The following is a 19,174-nucleotide window of genomic DNA, read 5'->3' as shown; positions in this document are numbered from 1 at the left end:
TTCAATGCTGTTCTTCTGCTTACGAGCTATAAATATATTTTTTTCACAAATAATAGAACTGATTTGTTGAATCTTTGAGTTTTACTCTATCTTTAATAATACAATAAAGCTAAGATTTGTTATATTGTTTTAATTAGTTGCTCAAATTAAGCATCATTTTTTTCCACAGTTTTAAGACCTACGGTTGACCAATATCAGTATCATGTTATCTGAAGCTCAAACATGAAATATGCATATTTTTTGTGTAAATCCATTTGACTTATTCTATGTGAACAAATACTATATAACCAATCCATATAGGAGACACCTGCATTTTTCATGATGAACAGATTTTGAAAATAGAACACATATTTGATTTAACGAGGCCAAGTGACAATTAACAATTTACCTCAAAGTTTTTAACTTAAAAATGTCAAAACGGCAAAAGGCTACCCAAGTGTCTCAAGTGACTTAAACAATTATATATTTTCACTATATATGCGTATATGTCACCCCTCTTAAAATAAAAAGCCTCACATCCTATCCCATGGGCAACAACTTTCACTATTAAAAAAGAAATTATGAACATAATAACAATGCATTTAGTTTATATTAAACGACAGTGAAAAGACAAAAGAAAATTCTTAAAATTTTAATAATATTCACTGTTGCCTTATTGGCCCTACCCATATGGCCTGAACCGCTGACCCAGGGACCGGGAATTTCACAAAGAAGGTAGAGGGCTTCATAGCCATGCATTTAGTATTTCTCAAATAATAATGGGAATTAAGAAGAAGATTTTCAAAGATTTAATACATTTTCACTATTTTGCCATATTGGTCCCGCCCTAAAGTCTGAACACCTGACCCAGGGGCCATAAATTTTTTCAATATACGTAGAATGCTTCATAACTGCGCATTTAGTTTTTATAATATATATGGGAGCATGCATTCATTTTTTGTCACGTGTGGAAGTAAAGAAGAACATATTGCTTTTTTTCTTTACATATTTGGTCCCGTCCATGAGGTCCAAAGGATAATAAAGTAATGAATTTCACAATGAAGAATTTAGAGTTCACAATCATCTTATCATAAAGCTGCTTCAAACAAAAAATGGTAACAAATGGCATAGACTTGTTGTTTTCAAGAGGAAGCTGAAAATGTAAAGATATTAACGCACGAAGCACAGACGCACGAAGTACGATGAGGACGGATTGAGTCAGGTGACCTAATAAAATAGGAAACTTAATAGAAAATTTCATAAATCAATCCAAAATAACACTATAATTTATGAAAGTTCCATTTTAATTGCAATTAAATGGGAGGGGGTAACCTAACAAATTGAACCGTTTCGAAGATGATCATTTGATTAATGCATCGTACTTGTATTTGATTATAACCAAAGCGAAAAAAGAACATTTATTTTAACAATATATAAAGAGAATAAATCATGTAAAGGTGAATTCATAAAAAAAGAATTGTGATAAGTTGGTCTACATGTAATTGTATTGAGTTCCAATTTTAAACTGCAATATTCGCGTATGTTTCAGCTCAAAACAATCAAAGAAGCATAATAAATTTTTTACAGATTATGTCCAATCAGCAAAAATCATTAATAGGTAAAGATAAAATTTTCGAAGCTTCTTGCAGAACATCTTTGTCATCATTCGTTTTGATGCTTAACCATTTTAAAGCCTTTTTCTCCACCATTTCCCACTCTTCCCTTTGTTCTAGAAAGTTCTTTCTTAAGAATGCAACGGCTAGAGCTGTTGCCCATATGTCGATATCCTGAATAGTTACCGAAACAAAAGAATTATCAATATGTGGAAGAACAACTAAATTGGATGGTAAATCATAAAAATATTCTTCTTTACATTTTGATTTTCATTTATTAATTGGCATTTTACTAAAGGTGCTTTTTTCAAAATTTTACTTAAAGATATATGTGTAATTTCAACATTTCACGTACGACAACGGGAGACTCTCTCCTTAACTGTTCCATTGTGTTTCCTAAGATTTTTGAGAAATTGTCAGTCAATTGCCAGGATCCATCAAATGTCTGTATTTCAATTAGCTGCATCATAACTGAGGAGAGACTCGTATCTATAAATAGTGTATAATGTTAATTCAATTAAAGATTATTTCATTCTGCCCACTGCCTATACTATCACCCCCGTACTATCACCCTCGAAAATTTATGCTTGTAGAAATATTATCTATGTATACTAATATTTACATTTTTTTACTGTCTTTGTGAGGACATCACGAATGATATTTGTAATGTTTAGTCCAATATTTCAATGAATGGCGCCTTCTGTTTGGGGGGGAAGCGGAGTTTAAATAATTATACGTTATTAATATATAAAAAACAAAAAATGTCAATTCTGGTCGAGTATGATTGAATCAAATGGCTGTAGATCACGCCCCGAGCATAATGTGTTCCTTTTAATGTTCAAAGAATGATTTCTTTTTACTTGTTATCATATTTTTTTTAGCAGTTATTATATTTGACATTTTTAAGCTATCTTTATTTTGTATACAAACCCCACTTGTTTCCCAACAGTGTTTCATTTGCGTCATTGAGAAATACTCGTATACAGATAAATCAATTTCACAAAGAAATTGGAATACGTAAAATTAGAAGTACATATCATATGAATTCATTCTTTGATCATTATAGTAGAGATCCGAAGTAATCTCTCATTTTGTCCTTCGAATTCTATTGGATTTATCAAGCTCTGACCAAATAATGATAGCCTCAATACCATACTCAAAGAGTAATTTAGTATCCCTTACATTGTAATTAGATACATATATGGCATTTGGGCAAACAGTAAACAGTTGGCGCAAAATGCTTTGACTTGCTTCATGAATTATATTGCTTGAAATGAAATTACCACTAGTACTTGTTTGTGTCCGCTCCTCAACACCATAAAACCGTTCTGTGGGTTTCTTACGCATTGCCAATTTTTTAGCTAAATAAGCCATATAATCTGTGAATAACAAATTTTAAAAACTAAATATAAATTTATATTTCATTCAACACACTTTCTACTCAGTCTTAACATTCACGATTTTTAAAGACAAATTTGTAAAAACAAATCTCATAAGGTAGAAATAAGGTGTAGTTGTTTTGCAACATCAGAAACTAAAAGGCTTCATCGTGATAAATCTTGAAAATGTTGTACAATCTGGATTCAAAGGGTCGCTAAAGTTAAGTCTTTTTGTTACTTTTTACGAACAAGACCTTCAAGAGGAGTTGTATTTGATAAATAAATCATGGCTAACGAGCAGACAGAAAGTTGCCGTTACATAATTTATTTTTTTAATAAATGGATTGCTTCATGTTTTTAGATATAAAATTCATAAAAGTGACTATATTGTAGCTCTACTTACCACCCTTTTCTGTTTGTTTCTTAACAGAAAAACCTGCAACATATCCCATTTGTTACAAATAACGAATATTTTTTTTTTAACATTTTTTTCAATAATACAATCTTGCAAAAACTATTTTGAATGAAGATTGTTGAAATAAATCTCATAAGATGACAAAGAAAAGAGATTTAGTCGTCGGCAATACTACATATTGTAAATGCTTCGATAGCGTTAATGAAAAACTTTATCCTGGTTTTAAACTGTTCCTGTAATTCAATTGCAATTAAACACGATATGCAGGTTGAAAATGTTATTGAACAAGATATATGCGTATTTTGTCGATTTATGGATACATAAGTCGATAAATATACTATCTAGTACGTGATAGTACAAGAATTGTATCACAACCGAAGTTTTGATGACTCAAGTGAAATTTTCTGATCACAATTTGTTTAGCCTTCATCTATCTCTTTGTCTGTCTACAAACATGTTAAATGTTACTTTTTATCCAGAATCGCTTGATATATTTCATACAAACTTAGCTCAAAGCATTCTTTGAGTTTCAGGTTTGTTAAAATGAACTTTTAAGCTCTCTTTTAGAAGGAGATTTTGATCATTTTAATGTTATTTTATCAAAAATCTTATCAAAAACCATTTTACCAAACATAATTAAACTTGTTTGGAAGCATCCCCAGGTAGTTTAAATTGTTTTAATCATAAACTAGGGGTATTGTGATACAACCATCACATGATGAATCTCTGCCATTCAGTCAATTGAAAGGTGACTGAAAGGTGACTGAATGGCATATCTGTGCAATTCAGTCACCTTTCCAGACCTTTCAGTTATCATTCAGTTGATTGAATGGCAGAGCTTCATCCTGTGCATAGGACGATTTTTTTAAACATAGGAATATATGTAAATTGAACAAATAATTTAAAGTCCTTCTTTTAAAATTACTTGACCTGTACCCCTATAACTTGTGGAAGCATCCAGTGTTATTTCAAATTATGATTTATGGGGAATGGTGGTTTAACTTGTGTGGAAGCATTCCTTAAGTAGTGACTCGAGAGAGATGATTCGATCAGAGATGTGGCTATTGTTGCTCAGATAAGCGATGTGGCCACCTAGCCCACTTATGTGTAATGTTGTACATGAATAACATGCATGTGCATGTATTTAAAATAAATTAGCCTACATGTTCATAATAATACTTCAAAGCAAAAAATGATTAACTTTGATGATTTAAAAAATCTTTCTGATAAGATACTACAAATGAATATAACTTTTCTTATAATGAAATATACAAAACAATAATTTTAAGTGATAACGACATATTGATTTTGATATGCTCTTTAGACGTTAAAATAAACAAGAGGCCCATGGGCCACATCGCTCACCTGAGGAACAATAGGTATGATAAAATCAGCTTAATGGAGTCATAATACAAACTATCTGGACAATGTACAATAATACATGTAGATCCTGTATAAATAAAATCCATCCCCCCCCCCTGGATATTCTTATGTTTATAATCATTAGTCCCTTTTCTAACAGGCTGATTTTATAGTCATATCACATTATGAGTATTGCAGTTCTCAAAAAGATTCTTAACTAGAGGTACTGTGATCAAGCTCACAATTGATACCCCCCGCTAAGATAAAAATCATAATGCGTGTATTTTTCCAATTATAGAAAATATTGGATGAATCTATTTCACCGTCTATTTTCTTTAAATAACAACTGCTCTATTATTTTAAAACTGTTGGTCATAAGCAATCTTTGTGTGAAGTAAGAACTTCCAATGTTTCTCCAAAGGAAAGATATGGACCGGACACGAATTTTTGTATCTTTTCTGCCAGTGACCTTGACCTTGCCCGAATAACCTTGGGTCAAGGTCATGACACACCCTTAGGTCATAAGCAATCTTTGTGTGAAGTAAGAACTTCCAATGTTTCACCATAAGAAAGATATGGACCGGACACGATTGCACAGACAGACGGACGGACAGACGGACAGACAGACGGACGGACAGACGGACAAGGTGATTCCTATATACCCCCCCCCCAACCTTCATTTACGGGGGGTATAATAATTGTTTATATATGGGATATAAAGCTACATCAAACTCTGAACCTTCTTGTGAGGCCAAAGAATTGTCCTGGAGCCAAAGTCTAAACAATTATAAAGAATCATCTGGCTGATAAGTTTCCGAGAAGAAGATTTTTAAAGATTTACTCTATATATTCCTATGTAAAACTTTAACACCCCCATTGTGGCCCCACCCTACCCCCAGGGATCATGATTTTCACAACTTTGAATCTACACTACCTGAGGATACTTCCACAAAAGTTTCAGCTTTCCTGGCTGATTAGTTTCTGAGAAGAAGATTTTTAAATATTTACTCTCTATATATTCCTATGTAAAACTTCGACCCCCCATTGTGCCCCACCCTACCCCCAGGGATCATGATTTTCACAACTTTGAATCTACACTACCTGAGGATGCTTCCACACAAGTTTCAGCTTTCCTGGCTGATTAGTTTCTGAGAAGAAGATTTTTAAAGATTTACTTTCTATATATTCCTATGTAAAACTTCGACCCCATTGTGGCCCAACCCACCCCCAGGGATCATGATTTTCACAACTTTGAATCTACACTACCTGAGGATGTTTCCATACAAGTTTCAGCTTTCCTGGCTGATTAGTTTCTGAGAAGAAGATTTTTAAAGATTTACTCTATATATTCCTATGTAAAACTTCGACCCCCATTGTAGCCCATCCTACCCCAGGGATCATGATTTTCACAACTTTGAATCTACACTACCTGAAGATGTTTCCACACAAGTTTCAGCTTTCCTGGCTGATTAGTTTCTGAGAAGGAAGTTTTTAAAGATTTACTCTATATATTCCTATGCAAAACTTCGACCCCCATTGTGGCCCCACCATACCCCTGGGGATCATGATTTTCACAACTATGAATTTACACTACCTGAAGATATTTCCACACAAGTTTCAGCTTTCCTGGCTGATTAGTTTCTGAGAAGAAGATTTTTAAAGATTTACTCTATATATTCCTATGTAAAACCTAGAGCCTCTATTGTGGCCCCACCCTACCCCCAGGGATCATGATTTTCACAACTTTGAATCTACACTACCTGAGGATGTTTCCATACAAGTTTCAGCTTTCCTGGCTGATTAGTTTCTGAGAAGATTTTTAAAGATTTACTCTATATATTCCTATGTAAAACCTCGACCCCAATTGTGGCCCAACCCTACCCCGGGGATCATGATTTTCACAACTTTGAATCTACACTACCTGAGGATGCTTCCACACAAGTTTCAGCTTTCCTGGCTGATTAGTTTCTTAGAAGAAGATTTCTAAAGATTTACTCTATATATTCCTATGTAAAACCTCGACCACCAATTGTGGCCCCATCCTACCCCCAGGGGTCATGATTTTCACAACTTTGAATCTACACTACCTGAGGATACTTCCACACAAGTTTTAGCTTTCCTGGCTGATTAGTTTTTTAGAAGAAGATTTTTAAAGATTTACTCTATATATTCCTATGTAAAACTTCGACCCCCCGTTGTGGCCCCACCCTACCCCCGGGGGTCATGAATTTCACAATTTTGAATCTTCACTACCTGAGGATGCTTCCACACAATATTCAGCTTTTCTGGCTTTATGGTTCTTGAGAAGAAGATTTTTGAAAATTTCTCGAAATTTTTCATTAATTTCTAATTATCTCCCCTTGAAAACGGGCGTGGCCCTTAATTTTCACAACTTTGAATTTCCCCTTTGCCTAAGGATGATTTGTGCCAAGTTTGGTTGAAATTGGCCCAGTAGTTCTTGAGAAGATGTTGAAAATGTGAAAAGGTTACGGACAGACGGACGGACAGACGGACGACAGACAAAATGTGATCAGAATAGCTCACTTGAGCTTTCAGCTCAGGTGAGGTAAAAAAATTCCTAATTGGCATTAAAGGTTTATGGCTAGCTTTTGTTTAAATTCTTAGGGAATGGTGTCCATGGATTAAACATTCATACCCAATGCCCCCATCATACTACTCATAGATCAAACAACTTTTTCAGGTGTTCAAAATATAAAAAAATATTTCATATGGGGGCAAAGGACGTAAATTTAATTGCAGCAAGTCATCTTTAATTTTTTTAGATTAAATACCCGTTTTTAATTTCCTGATTTGTAATTCTAAAAATTTTGTTCCTTCAAACCCCTGAATTTGAATATCGAATAGGTAGATACCTTTTGCCACTATCTCTTTGCTGTGCTTATCGACACCAACAAAAGCCGTGTATTTACAGGTGATATTGGTTGTCGTACTCAGCGACACCATTAAACTTTCTAAAGAAAAACAAAAATAACACTTTAATATCCACAATTTAAAAATATTTATATGTATGAAGTTCGAGTGGGTTTAAAATAAATGTAGATGAAGATCATAGCTAATATATATTTAACCTTTTACGTTAGAGATTTCCATTTCTGTCAGGCTGGCTTTTGCGGCAAGCCTATGAATTGGGTATAAATTGTCAGCATCAGTTTGCTTTTTTGACCCTAACACAAAGTTCATTTTGTAATCCAGTGTTTTATCCCCTGCGTGACCCGTCAACACCACCGATGACTTTCCGAACAAACTCTTTAGCAAGAAATTTATTTTAAAATACATTTAAAAGCATTTCAAAATCTAGTCATTTAAACGTTTTAATGCAACAAAACTTCTTAATTGTAAAACTGATAAAAAAAGTTTACTCATTTAAAAAAATAAGCTATGATTCATAATCTTTTCATGCATTCAGAGAAAATGAAGAGATAAAATTATACCTATGGTGATTGAGTTATCAACAAATTTGGCAAAATGTAATTTGGTAAAATAACTATTTGACTAAAGACTATTTTAATGTTATTTGAAGAGCACACAGTAGATAGTTATTCATGATGCTGAGAGATATACAAGTAGATTGCTAAATGTTTTTGAGTTGTCACGCACCTCTTCCACATTTCCCGAGATAATACAGTACAAAATAAACATTTCACCATCGAAAATAGCAGGGACGTTTTCTGGGACATTAATGGCGGTACAACCAGTAGGAAGAGACCATGTCAAGGTCACATCAGTTATCCCACTCTGGATGCTAGCTTTTAATACAGACATAACCTGCAAACAGTTCATTGTCATAATCATGTAATGAATTAGCAAACGACATAGGATTGACTCTGTATTAGAAAACAAATAACGCCTTGTGTATGTCATTTTTTTTATCCTATACCTTGAATATTGATGTTTTATTCATGATATTAGTCAATATACACACAATTGCACATCAAATGATTGTTTATATATTGTGAAATAAAACATCTTTTTTCATGTGAACAAATTTTAATTTAGGTGTACACTAGTGAACTTTTTCACCTGTATGTATATATCTGATTAATAATGAACGATGTTTTGTTATTTTAATTTATTACAATGTGTTTTCTCTTATTTTATACATTTAAAATTATATTGAATGCACTTTGTTGTTTAAGCAAAACCCGCCCTTGACGTCATAACATTATACAATATACACAACAGAGATTTAATCACCTTTGACTGCAATCTGTCACTATCTTTGACAAACGTTGCCTTTCCATTGCCAGCCTTGGCAACGTCCCGAATCAGTTCAGTTGAACAACCGTCTCCCATTCCAAAGGTAAACACTCTGTGAAGAAAAAAGAAGAAAATTACCAAAATGAACAATAAGAACAATCAAATAATCTGTGATGGGCAGGTTAAAATAAATATATTAACTTTCATAACAGAAAAAAACAACTCTATCCGTCTATTCTATGTATCTTATTTTTCTTTGTCTTACATCAATAACAGACATTATCATCATGTTATATACCTTGTGTTTTTCTGTTTCCTCACCAACTGAACAAGTTCAGGAACATTGTAGACTGCTCCATCAGTCAATAAAAATATCTTTCAAAATACCAATCTTTATTATTTTGTATTTTGATGTATTGAAGAAAATGTATCAAATGATCAAATACTTTCACAATATAACCTTCTGTATATCAATTAAAGCATGTGAAAAGTTAAAATTAGACAAACAATGAACTTTAATTTTCCTGTAAACAATTAGAGTGTGTTTATGATATTAAAGTGTACAAGTGTATAAAAGGGTGTGGGAGTGCCAATACATATTTCCTTTTTTTCTTTGATTCTTGTAGTAATTTTGAAAATGACAATAAAATTCATAAAAAAGATAACCGTTTTAAGAGACTGTCAGAAATCATCGAGGGGGAATAGTTTAATCATTACTTGGAATTAAAAACAGAAACATGTACCTGCAATTGTTTTAAAATTGTAAACATTTGGAAATCGTTAATTGTGGGAGTTATATCAGTTGCTCTAGCATTGCACGAAATAATTGACTTTAATTACTAAAAAGGCGTTGCCTATAGTGGGCATCTTATAAACTAATACAGACTTTTCACATCAGAATTTGATACACCCCCCCCCCTCTCTCTCTCTCTCTCTCTCTCTCTCTCTCTCTCTCTCTCTCTCTCTCTCTCTCTCTTTCTCTCTCTCTCTCTCTGACAATGTCCTCGTTAGAGTAATATAAACGTATTTGTGTGAACAATTAAAATGAACATAATTTGTCAGATCAAAATGCTTAATATTCCTCCGAACAAATCCTTAATTGTCCAAACAAATACTATTTCCTCCCCAAAAATAACTACTTCGTTTGAACAAATAACTAATTCGTCCGAAAATGTTTTACCTTTTTTTCCGAAAAAAGCTTATTCGCCTGAACAAATCCTAATTCGTCCACACAAATGCTATTTTGTCTGAACAGATAATTCATTTGACCGAAGAAATCTTAATTTGTTAAAACAAATAAGCTATTCGTCCTTACTAGAAGCTTATTCGTCCGAACAAATTTATACGTAATTTGTTTTAACAAATAGCTTCTTGGTCCGAACATATAGCTTATTTGTCCAAACAGATAAATATCTATATCTATTTTTTTCATTTGGCTCTTTAACACCGCCGTTTAAAACTGTGGGCATGTTCACGAAGCTATCTTAAGACTAAGATATGTCTCAGACATCACTTAGGACACGTCTTAGTCCCAAGTCAATTTCTTGAAGCCGTCCTATTTTAGGACATGTCTTAAAAAATATCTTAACGTTAAGACATCCTAACAGGTGTCTTAACTAGTAAAAATGGCCGTCGCCTATTACAACTACATGTACATAAGAGGAAGAAACCCAAACCTACATCGCGAGCGCATATTTCGAAATATCGACAACCCGCTTGATTACCTAGATGACACAGATATCATCTGTAAGTACAGACTGCCCCGTCATAACATAATAGACCTTTGTGGACGCTTCAATCGTGACCTGAGACGACCTACATTGAGGTCACGGCCACTACCCGTATCGCTCCAAGTGATGGTAGCTTTGAGATTTTACGCCACCGACAGCTTCCTAGCCATTCTAGGTGTTGTGCACAGAATATCCAGACCTAGCGTGTCTAGAATAATTTTAAAATGATTTTACTGATTGTTTAGTGAGACTTTCTCCTGAATTTGTTAAAATGCCTACCCAAAACGACTCAGTGCAAATCATGCGGACGATTTGCTTAAATTTGTACATGTATCTATTTTATCATATTGATATATGTTTTAATACGCCTATATTCATAAAAACATGTATAATAAAATTTGTGAGCAATTTGTATTTATTTTATCTAACAATGAAGCAAAAAAAAAAAAAAGAAAGAACGAACAAACAGAGAGAATCAATCTGATATCTCGATGCAAGTATTTATTCAACGTTGGTAAAAGTTACCCCCATGCTGGAGAGGTACACATGATGTTTTTGTTGTTTGATTAAAAGTTTAGCTCATGCGCGGATCCAGAAAATTTTTCCAGGGGGGGTCCGAAGGAATTGTGTTTGCCAGGGGGGGTCCGAGGCATATTTTCGCGATAATTTTACTATGTAAATTTAATAAATTTTCATTTTCCAGGGGGGGGGGGGGGGGTCGGGACCCCCCCGACCCCCCCCCCCTCTAGATCCGCGCATGTAGCTCTTTCAATTTCTAGCAGTTCCTTCTGAACGTTCAGTTTTTCCCTTTCAATCTGCACCATTTCTTCTTGGATACGCAAAATATTTGCTCCATAAGTGTCCTCTGGCTGTTTAACACGAGTGGAGAGTCTACCGCTAAGTGATTCCTGATCTGAAAGTAATAATATTAAAATTATCATATTTACATTTTACATAATGATTCTTCATTGATTTTATTATATAAGAATTTTTAAAATCAAAATCAATAGTTATATAAACAACGTCGACTTCTTGTTAATATCTATATATGTTTAATATTACATTTTATTAATATATTAATTAGATATATAATTGTTACCGTGATCAAGTCTAGGACTCAATGCAGCCTCAACTACAGGTACATCAGCTGATTCGCTCATATTGGATGGACCGGGGGTTACGGTACCGAGTTCTGTCTCCCCTCCAACATCAATACCGCCAGGAATTCCGTCAATGGGCATGTCCCCAATTATACCTATCAATGACTCCTCAAGAGGCGTCGGATCAGCCGGCGGCGGGCCTCCTCCAGTCTTTTTTAGCTCTCTTCTTTGTTTTGCTGCTTTTTTCTTTGTTTCTGACATGAATGTTGTCCATTTCTTTCGTATCTCATCCACATTCCTGGCATGTCCGGAGGAGTTGCAGGAATTGACTTTTTCGCAAATTGCCTCCCATACTCGCTATTTTGTGTTGTTTGTCGTTACCGTCGAAAGTTTCGAAAACAAGACTCCTTTGCATTTCTCCACTTCTTTGAGAAGGATTTGAATTTCAGCCTCAGAAAAGTTAGGATTTCTTTTTCTTGATGACATGGCTATGGTTCACTCGCTTAACATGTATAATGTAATGAATTGTCACTGGACAGAACTGGACGCACGGATGATTTAAGACTGGCGCGAATTAAAACCAATTACCAATATCATTGGCTGATCATATAAAAACATAAACAAGGTACACGTGCTTTTACAAGTGTATGTTGACTGCTGTGTGAACCATTCATTTACATACATTAGCTTTTCCTAAAAGTATTTATTTACATGTTAAAATTCCATAATATTGAAGACAATTAATCACTTATATTTATTGGATTAAAGGCAGATAAAAAATCCAAAAGAACAATAATGTAGCGAATGTTTCACAAGAAATCTCTCTCTCTCTCTCTCTCTCTCTCTCTCTCTCTCTCTCTCTCTCTCTCTCTCTCTCTCTCTCTCTAACAAGATCGGGTGGGAAAGGGATGGGGATGAATATGAAGTTTGGGAGTTTTCGTAAAGTTGAAATAGACACACAGGATTCATATATATAAATATACATGTGTACATGTATTATTCTTTTAACACCCCCTCCCCCGCTTCGTTACAACGCTTATACCGTTAATCAATAACGACCAAATGCTCAACGCACTGCACAGTTTATAAAAAACTTATGTGAAAATATAAATACTTTATTAAGACGATTTTATTTACTCTATTTATGTTATATGTACCCAAATTATGATTTCTCATTGAAAAAATACATTCCAAAGTATAGAACAGTATTTTGTATCATCGTTTTAAACTGTTTTTCTTGTAAGGTTACATACGAACTGAAATTAAGATGTCTTAAATTAGGACACGTCTGAGATAGCTTCAAGAAACATCATAAGATATGTCTCAGATTGGTCATAAGATTCGTCTTAAGATATGTCTTATGACATGTCTTAAGACGAATCTTAAGATACTTTCGTGAACATGCCCACTGATATTTTGATAATTATGAATATACGATTTAATTACCTGTCTACTATGGCATCCCGAAAGTCTATTTTTGAAAACGTTTTCCAAAGGTTTCAATATTTCTGTACCTCCCATGTCTGCTTGTAAGTTTTTCTGGAGCTGCATAGCTACTTTTAAGGAATTCTCGTCATATTTTGAACTTCTGAATATTAACATATTTTATAGCGTTTTACAATCCTTTAACATTTTGCTAACAAATTTGTAATAGACTTAACTCCATATATATTTCTAAATTTTCCTAAACAAAAAAAAAACAACAAAAAACGACACAGGTACAAATGATAAATTAATATTCTTACTCTAAAAATAATGAAGAAAATCCTGACCCAAATCTAATGATGTTGAATTTACAATTCACAGGTAGGCTTTTCAAAATCAGCAACAGGGTTTCCTTGGCTTTCTCCATGCGTGATCCCATCATTGATCCTACATAAAAACAGGAATGTTCAATTTATTTATTAAACTTTAGCATAAATCGATAATTTCAATAATAAAAAGATGCTATTTATAATACTTGGATAATTATGTGAGTTCATATCAAAATGATAAAACAATCGTTTCTTTTACGTATAATATTTTAAGATATATATATATTCTTCTCATCGATACATTGTAACTCGGAGTAACTTTAATCATTAGATAATTATGACTGAATTAGCTCATAATCATAATATTCGAAAAGTCCTGAAAGCCGTATTGAAAACCTTGTCTCCCGAAGATGCAGAAAACCTATTTTAATTACATTTCCAACATTGTGGCTCTTCTTTGAATACTGGCGATATGGTTTGCATCTAGTGATAATAGCTTACATTTAAAATGAACCCCCTTATCAATTATGACAAATGTGGCCCCTCTTTGATCCTCGGGTCACTGTGTGAAAAATCCGGAACTTCTGCACATTAACTTACTTTTATTTAATGAAATCTATATTTACGCAAATATGAGCCTCCATATTAGTAACAAAAGACTATTTTTTCCAGATGTATACAAGTATAACATGTAAAATATTTGTAACAAAAGACAAATTTGTCATATATGTAAATAATTTAAATTATATTGGGAGATGCGGTTCATTTTATGTTTGTATTTTGCACGCATTAAAATGATTACACAATTCCTTCATGTTGATCATTTTTTTTGAAACACCCCCCTCCCCATTTTAATACTTCCCTTTCATAAAAGATTTAACACAATTTAAAACAATAAAATAAATCTTATATTTTGTGAAAGTTCTTCAAAAGGAAATGGATACTTCCCAAACAAATCAATTTTTACCAGAGCAATCGATAATGATCACAAATTCACAAGGCACTTGGTTTTCCAAATTCTCAAAATCCGGTGAAAAATTGACCATCAATACGTCAGTTGATAAAAAAGGATCTAAAAAATGAAATAACAATGAAGCATATTGCAACATTTATATCACCAATACTATTATACGTTATATAATGTGAACATATCAATTATATAAACTGTTTTGACTTTTATTTCAAAGTTACTGTTTTTGTCCGCGCTTCCAGTCTCCAACACAACTCCTGGTTGTTCAAAGCCCTTGTAATGCAAAACGATTGAAAAATCGATACCATTATCTAATTGTTTTGATGATGAAATCTACAATGTATTAAGATTTTAAAGAAGAAGAATCAAAAAATTGTCTTAATGTTATCTACCTCTAAATTGAACAAATTACTTAAATTTAGAGTTTGACAAGATATACCATTTCATCCATCTTCTCGGCTAATACATCAAACTCCCATTTAGTTGTTAAATCAACCATTCTTGTACCTCCAGCAATGACAGCGTTCAAATTCATTGTAAAGTCCGGACAGTATGTTACTCCGGACTGGATGGTATGTATTCTAAATGACGCGTCCGACGGACTGTTTTGTGATGCTTTGAATTTACAAAATTATATCAGTTAAGTATTTAGGCAAACTAACTTCTTTTGTCTATCTCATATTAATGCCACGTGTAATCATCCACCTATTGTTGTTTCAATAATATTCGTTGAAAACTTATTTTTGTGGATTTCGTTTATTAAGAAATTTTTATAACTTACTGCATTAATAGGATTATTGTCCGCGATTTACATTCGTTGAAACCAGCATTTTCATTCAATATTTGAATCAGATTTATGCCCACGAATGTTGAAATCACAGTAATTAAAGTTAATGTGATTTGACTTAAGCTGTTACATCAATTTTTTTTTTAAATCACATTAAGTTTATTTCATGTTTAAATGCAAAGAAAAACTTTTAAATAATAGCACACAACGCATATAAGAAAGTAAGAAAGATATGAGTTTTAACAAAAACATTTTTAAGAAAAGTTCCCGTAAAATTCACGTTAATTTTTCTTGCAATGTGAAAAATGACTGTCCATACATTTTTTTTTCGACTTCAGTAAAATATACTAACAACACTTCGGTACGTATCGGGGATTCAGAGCCCTGGGAAGCATGAATGTTCCTATTTTATCGGAACTGACATCTACCTCCTGGACGTAACGAAGCGTCAATCTGGCGGCAGCCTTTGCGGGAAGGTTTCCCAACTTCAAACGGAAGATATCGCCAGCGTTATCGGCTTCAGACATGTATACAGCAGTGTAGCCCGATGCAACGGCATCTTGATAAGTCTCCTTTGCCTATTGATGAAAAAATAGGCTATATACTGTTGTTAACAAGTATCAGTATTTCACTTGATTTTATTGCATTACTTGTACTACATATTGACACGAAGCAGTAGAACCATTACATTTTTAAAATATTCAGAAGTTAAACAATCCAACTTAAAAGAGGATTAGAAAAATCAACGTGTAGGCAAAAATCTACATGTACGTATCGAAGATAATTTCTCGCGGAAATATGTGCATTACGACATACACATTGGATTGCTAATCCTCTCTATACTCCATGGAGTACCTGTGATTTCTCCTGGACCTCTGCTACAATTGTTCTTCCGTCTATTTCCGCCTCGAATTCGTAAACCGCTGCATCCGAATCCAGCGGAAAAACGAACACTGTTTCAGTATTTTCATCTTTGTCGCTTACGTAATGCAATTCTGACTTTACGCTGGCAATAAGCCCGTTGATTGACACTTGTACATCGATTCTCTGCAATGGAACTGTAAAAATTTCCTCGGTATTTAGAATGTAACCAAATTTTACTGAGAACGTATTGATATCACGGAAGTTTTTTTCTAGTCTAATAGATAAAGTGGTATACGACCAGGTAAATTAAAGGGACAGAGGACGCTTATCACGTGACTTTTGTTAATCACAAAACAGTTATATAATTATAGAATACATTCAAATAGGTATTAAGGATTGCGGACGTCAAGTTGTTTATCTCATATACCCATGGCTATATTAAAGAGGACATCTTAATGATGCTTAATGCCTCTCAAAAGGGTATTTTTTTTTAGTGTTTTGTTTTCCTGTGTTTTTGGTAGTCTTATTAGTTGTGTTACATATACAAAAATCGTTCTAATTCAGTGTTAACAAATTTAGGAAATTTTAACGATTTTAAATTTTTTGAGATGACGAATCATAAGTGTACATATGCCCATCGATATACACCGATAATGAAATGAATGTTGATGTTCTACTGACTTTCTTTCAGCAACTCGCCTGATAAAAATGATGACACAGAACTTGGTATTCTGTCATGAACGCTTTGTTCATATATATATAAAATATCCATAAACGTATGGATTACGTATTATATACCGAGACTATGAGATAAGAGATTGGCATAATAGATAAAAAAGAAACCGCTGGAGTTTATCTAGCCTATTTCAACATAAGGTACTTGTCATTTTTCAACAGAAAATCTAAAGAGACCAATAAAAGCTGATGACCGATTTCTCCAGTTTAATAAAGTAGAATCATCATCATTAGTTTTACCAAAACTCTTACCAAAATATCCGGTATCTATTGAAATCAATCCGTAATTTTGATGGCTCATTATGGTAGTGTTGAAGTCATTGAACCTGATACAATAAAAATGGAATGAAACACATTTTTAACATTGAAATTTTGCGCTTATAAAATACTATAGTTTTATTAACATTCGTGGGCATCAGTTTGTGGTTTTAGTGAAAATTACAGTTTAACTATACGTGCATGTATTTTCGTGGCCAATGACCTATCAATGTTGTAAGAAACTGCGATTCAATGGACATAAAACGCAACAACTAAATCCACGGAAATTAGTATTAAACAAATATTGATGAATCGACAAATGAACACTTAATATTATTATAAGAAGTTCAAACAAAATAAATCGTTTCACGACTGATCGAGGATAAGAATTTGAGGACAAATTTTCCAGTAAATTTTTCAATAAAGTTGCATTTTCGTTTGTACGACCTATGCCCCTGAATAGAATCATTCATATTCATTTTGAAGTTTAGAAGCTTCCGCAAATGCATTTATGTAAATCATTATGCAAACAATATACGAAAAGTTTTAAAGACAAATATATTGAATAACGGAACTGTGATCATTTGTAGTAAATAATTCAAACGGTCAATTTAAAAGTGTTAAATTGGTTACATCACACCTTTTAACCTTACAGTATGCAAATCTTTATCGGGATTTAAAACTCGATGTCATGAAAATAAGAACACCTATTAAAACATATTCATTTTTCAAATGAATATGTTATTGATCTGCACCACTTTCATTACAGCATTCTTTTATCATTTTCTGAACCTTGTGAATGAAAATAATGACCTTTAAGGGACTATATTTGAAACAGGAAATATAATTAAACTATATAAAAATTATCTTATTAGATACACTTTACAATGCAATCACAAAAGCAAATCGTTTTACGTTACCCTGAACAGTGTAAACATGAATGACTTGAAATTATATACAAATGCTAAATTGGTGCTGAAACAAATTAGTGCCTTTACTTAATAAATGAAATATTTGCTTAACACATTTCATTACTTCCTTAAACATAACAAACGATTCAAAGCTTTGTTTTTATATACTTACCAAAAACGAGTATAGTAAAAGTATTAAAAAAAATGTAACAGTCTACTCCAAATATCACCGCATACTAAAAATAATGCCCACTTTTCCTCATAAAAAAGTGAAAATATAATAAGTATATTTATATATAAATATATAGAAATATCAACCAAAAGTAACTTTCCTGAATGGACTTACCATACACTTCCATACAAATCATTAAAATAACGACAGTAGGTGAGTGATATACAATTTATTATAATTTGAACTGTATTCAATCTGTTAAAGCATCATGTAAATCTTATGCCAAGGTTGCAACGAATATCAAATAATTCTTTTTGTGTAAGAAGAGTGTTACTTTAACGAATTCATTTACGTCCTCTACTCTGAGAAGGAAGTTTATGTAATGATCATTACCCTTTCATAATAACAAAACATTTTACCTGTCATTTTCTCATAAGTATATAAGAATATGTCCTTATGAAATTCTATCAAATTATATGGTCTATCAAGGTTAAAGCTATGAGCGGCGCTTTCATATAACGAGAGACGGATCATATTGAAATAATGCTTTATTTAAAAAAAAGTTTTGACCATACATGTGGGTTTACATTTCATAAAATACTCGTGTTTCCTTATAAACAGAGACTAGACTTTAACCCGTGCGTACACGGGTTGACATTGCATATGATATAGGACATTTACGAAATAGATACATCGAGACACCGTATTGTTGACATTTACATAACCAAGCTGTAAGCTATTAATTTCACTACACTCTGCGTAGTTAGAATAATCTAACTGTGTCTCTGCACAGGCCTTCACCACAGGTAAAATGCCTCTCATATACCCGTAATATAGCTAAAAATTGCAGAATCACTCCGAAACGATTTTGGAGAAAATTTATGAAGCTTCGTTAAAAATAACAGTCAAATTATTTAAGGAGGCCGA

At 33.0% G+C, this 19,174-nt stretch overlaps 1 protein-coding gene across 7 annotated transcripts; it reads right to left on the bottom strand.

Annotated features, from left to right (window-relative positions):
- Positions 1 to 1,265: 1,265 nt before the first annotated feature.
- LOC105337212 (von Willebrand factor A domain-containing protein 5A) lies at positions 1,266 to 18,499 on the bottom strand. 7 transcript variants are annotated; one of them, XM_011441846.4, is made up of 18 exons: positions 18,422 to 18,499; positions 17,159 to 17,232; positions 16,163 to 16,365; positions 15,660 to 15,885; positions 14,960 to 15,135; positions 14,742 to 14,853; positions 14,518 to 14,622; positions 13,542 to 13,668; positions 13,243 to 13,384; positions 9,265 to 9,341; positions 8,964 to 9,078; positions 8,367 to 8,534; positions 7,838 to 8,015; positions 7,622 to 7,720; positions 3,375 to 3,407; positions 2,876 to 2,971; positions 1,948 to 2,081; positions 1,266 to 1,766 (listed from the first exon to the last, which is right to left on the bottom strand). In XM_011441846.4, the coding sequence occupies exons 2-18, from the start codon at positions 17,205 to 17,207 to the stop codon at positions 1,578 to 1,580; spliced, it is 2,229 nt and encodes a 742-aa protein (XP_011440148.3). In that variant the 5' UTR covers positions 17,208 to 17,232; positions 18,422 to 18,499; the 3' UTR covers positions 1,266 to 1,577. The 7 variants fall into 7 exon arrangements, with proteins under 7 accessions (XP_011440148.3, XP_019926579.3, XP_019926580.3 ...); XM_020071020.3 differs by having other exon boundaries at positions 1,948 to 2,063; XM_020071021.3 differs by having other exon boundaries at positions 13,569 to 13,668.
- Between the last annotated feature and the right edge of the window lie 675 nt (positions 18,500 to 19,174).

Source organism: Magallana gigas, chromosome 2 (assembly GCF_963853765.1).
Source record: "Magallana gigas chromosome 2, xbMagGiga1.1, whole genome shotgun sequence".
In the NCBI taxonomy this organism is placed as follows: Eukaryota; Metazoa; Mollusca; class Bivalvia; order Ostreida; family Ostreidae; genus Magallana; species Magallana gigas.
Note: the sequence above shows the minus strand (reverse complement) of the source record. Positions and strands in the feature narration are given on the sequence as shown.

Bases quoted from the DNA above. Each gene is read 5' to 3' on its own strand.
- LOC105337212 (XM_011441846.4), bottom strand. From the start codon at position 17,207: ATGAGCCATCAAAATTACGGATTGATTTCAATAGATACCGGATATTTT. The intron at 15,886-16,162 runs GTACTCCATGGA...TTTCATCAATAG, and splicing joins AGGTCCAGGAGAAATCACAG to GCAAAGGAGACTTATCAAGA. The intron at 13,385-13,541 runs GTAAGAATATTA...GTTAATATTCAG, and splicing joins TTTTCTTCATTATTTTTAGA to AAGTTCAAAATATGACGAGA.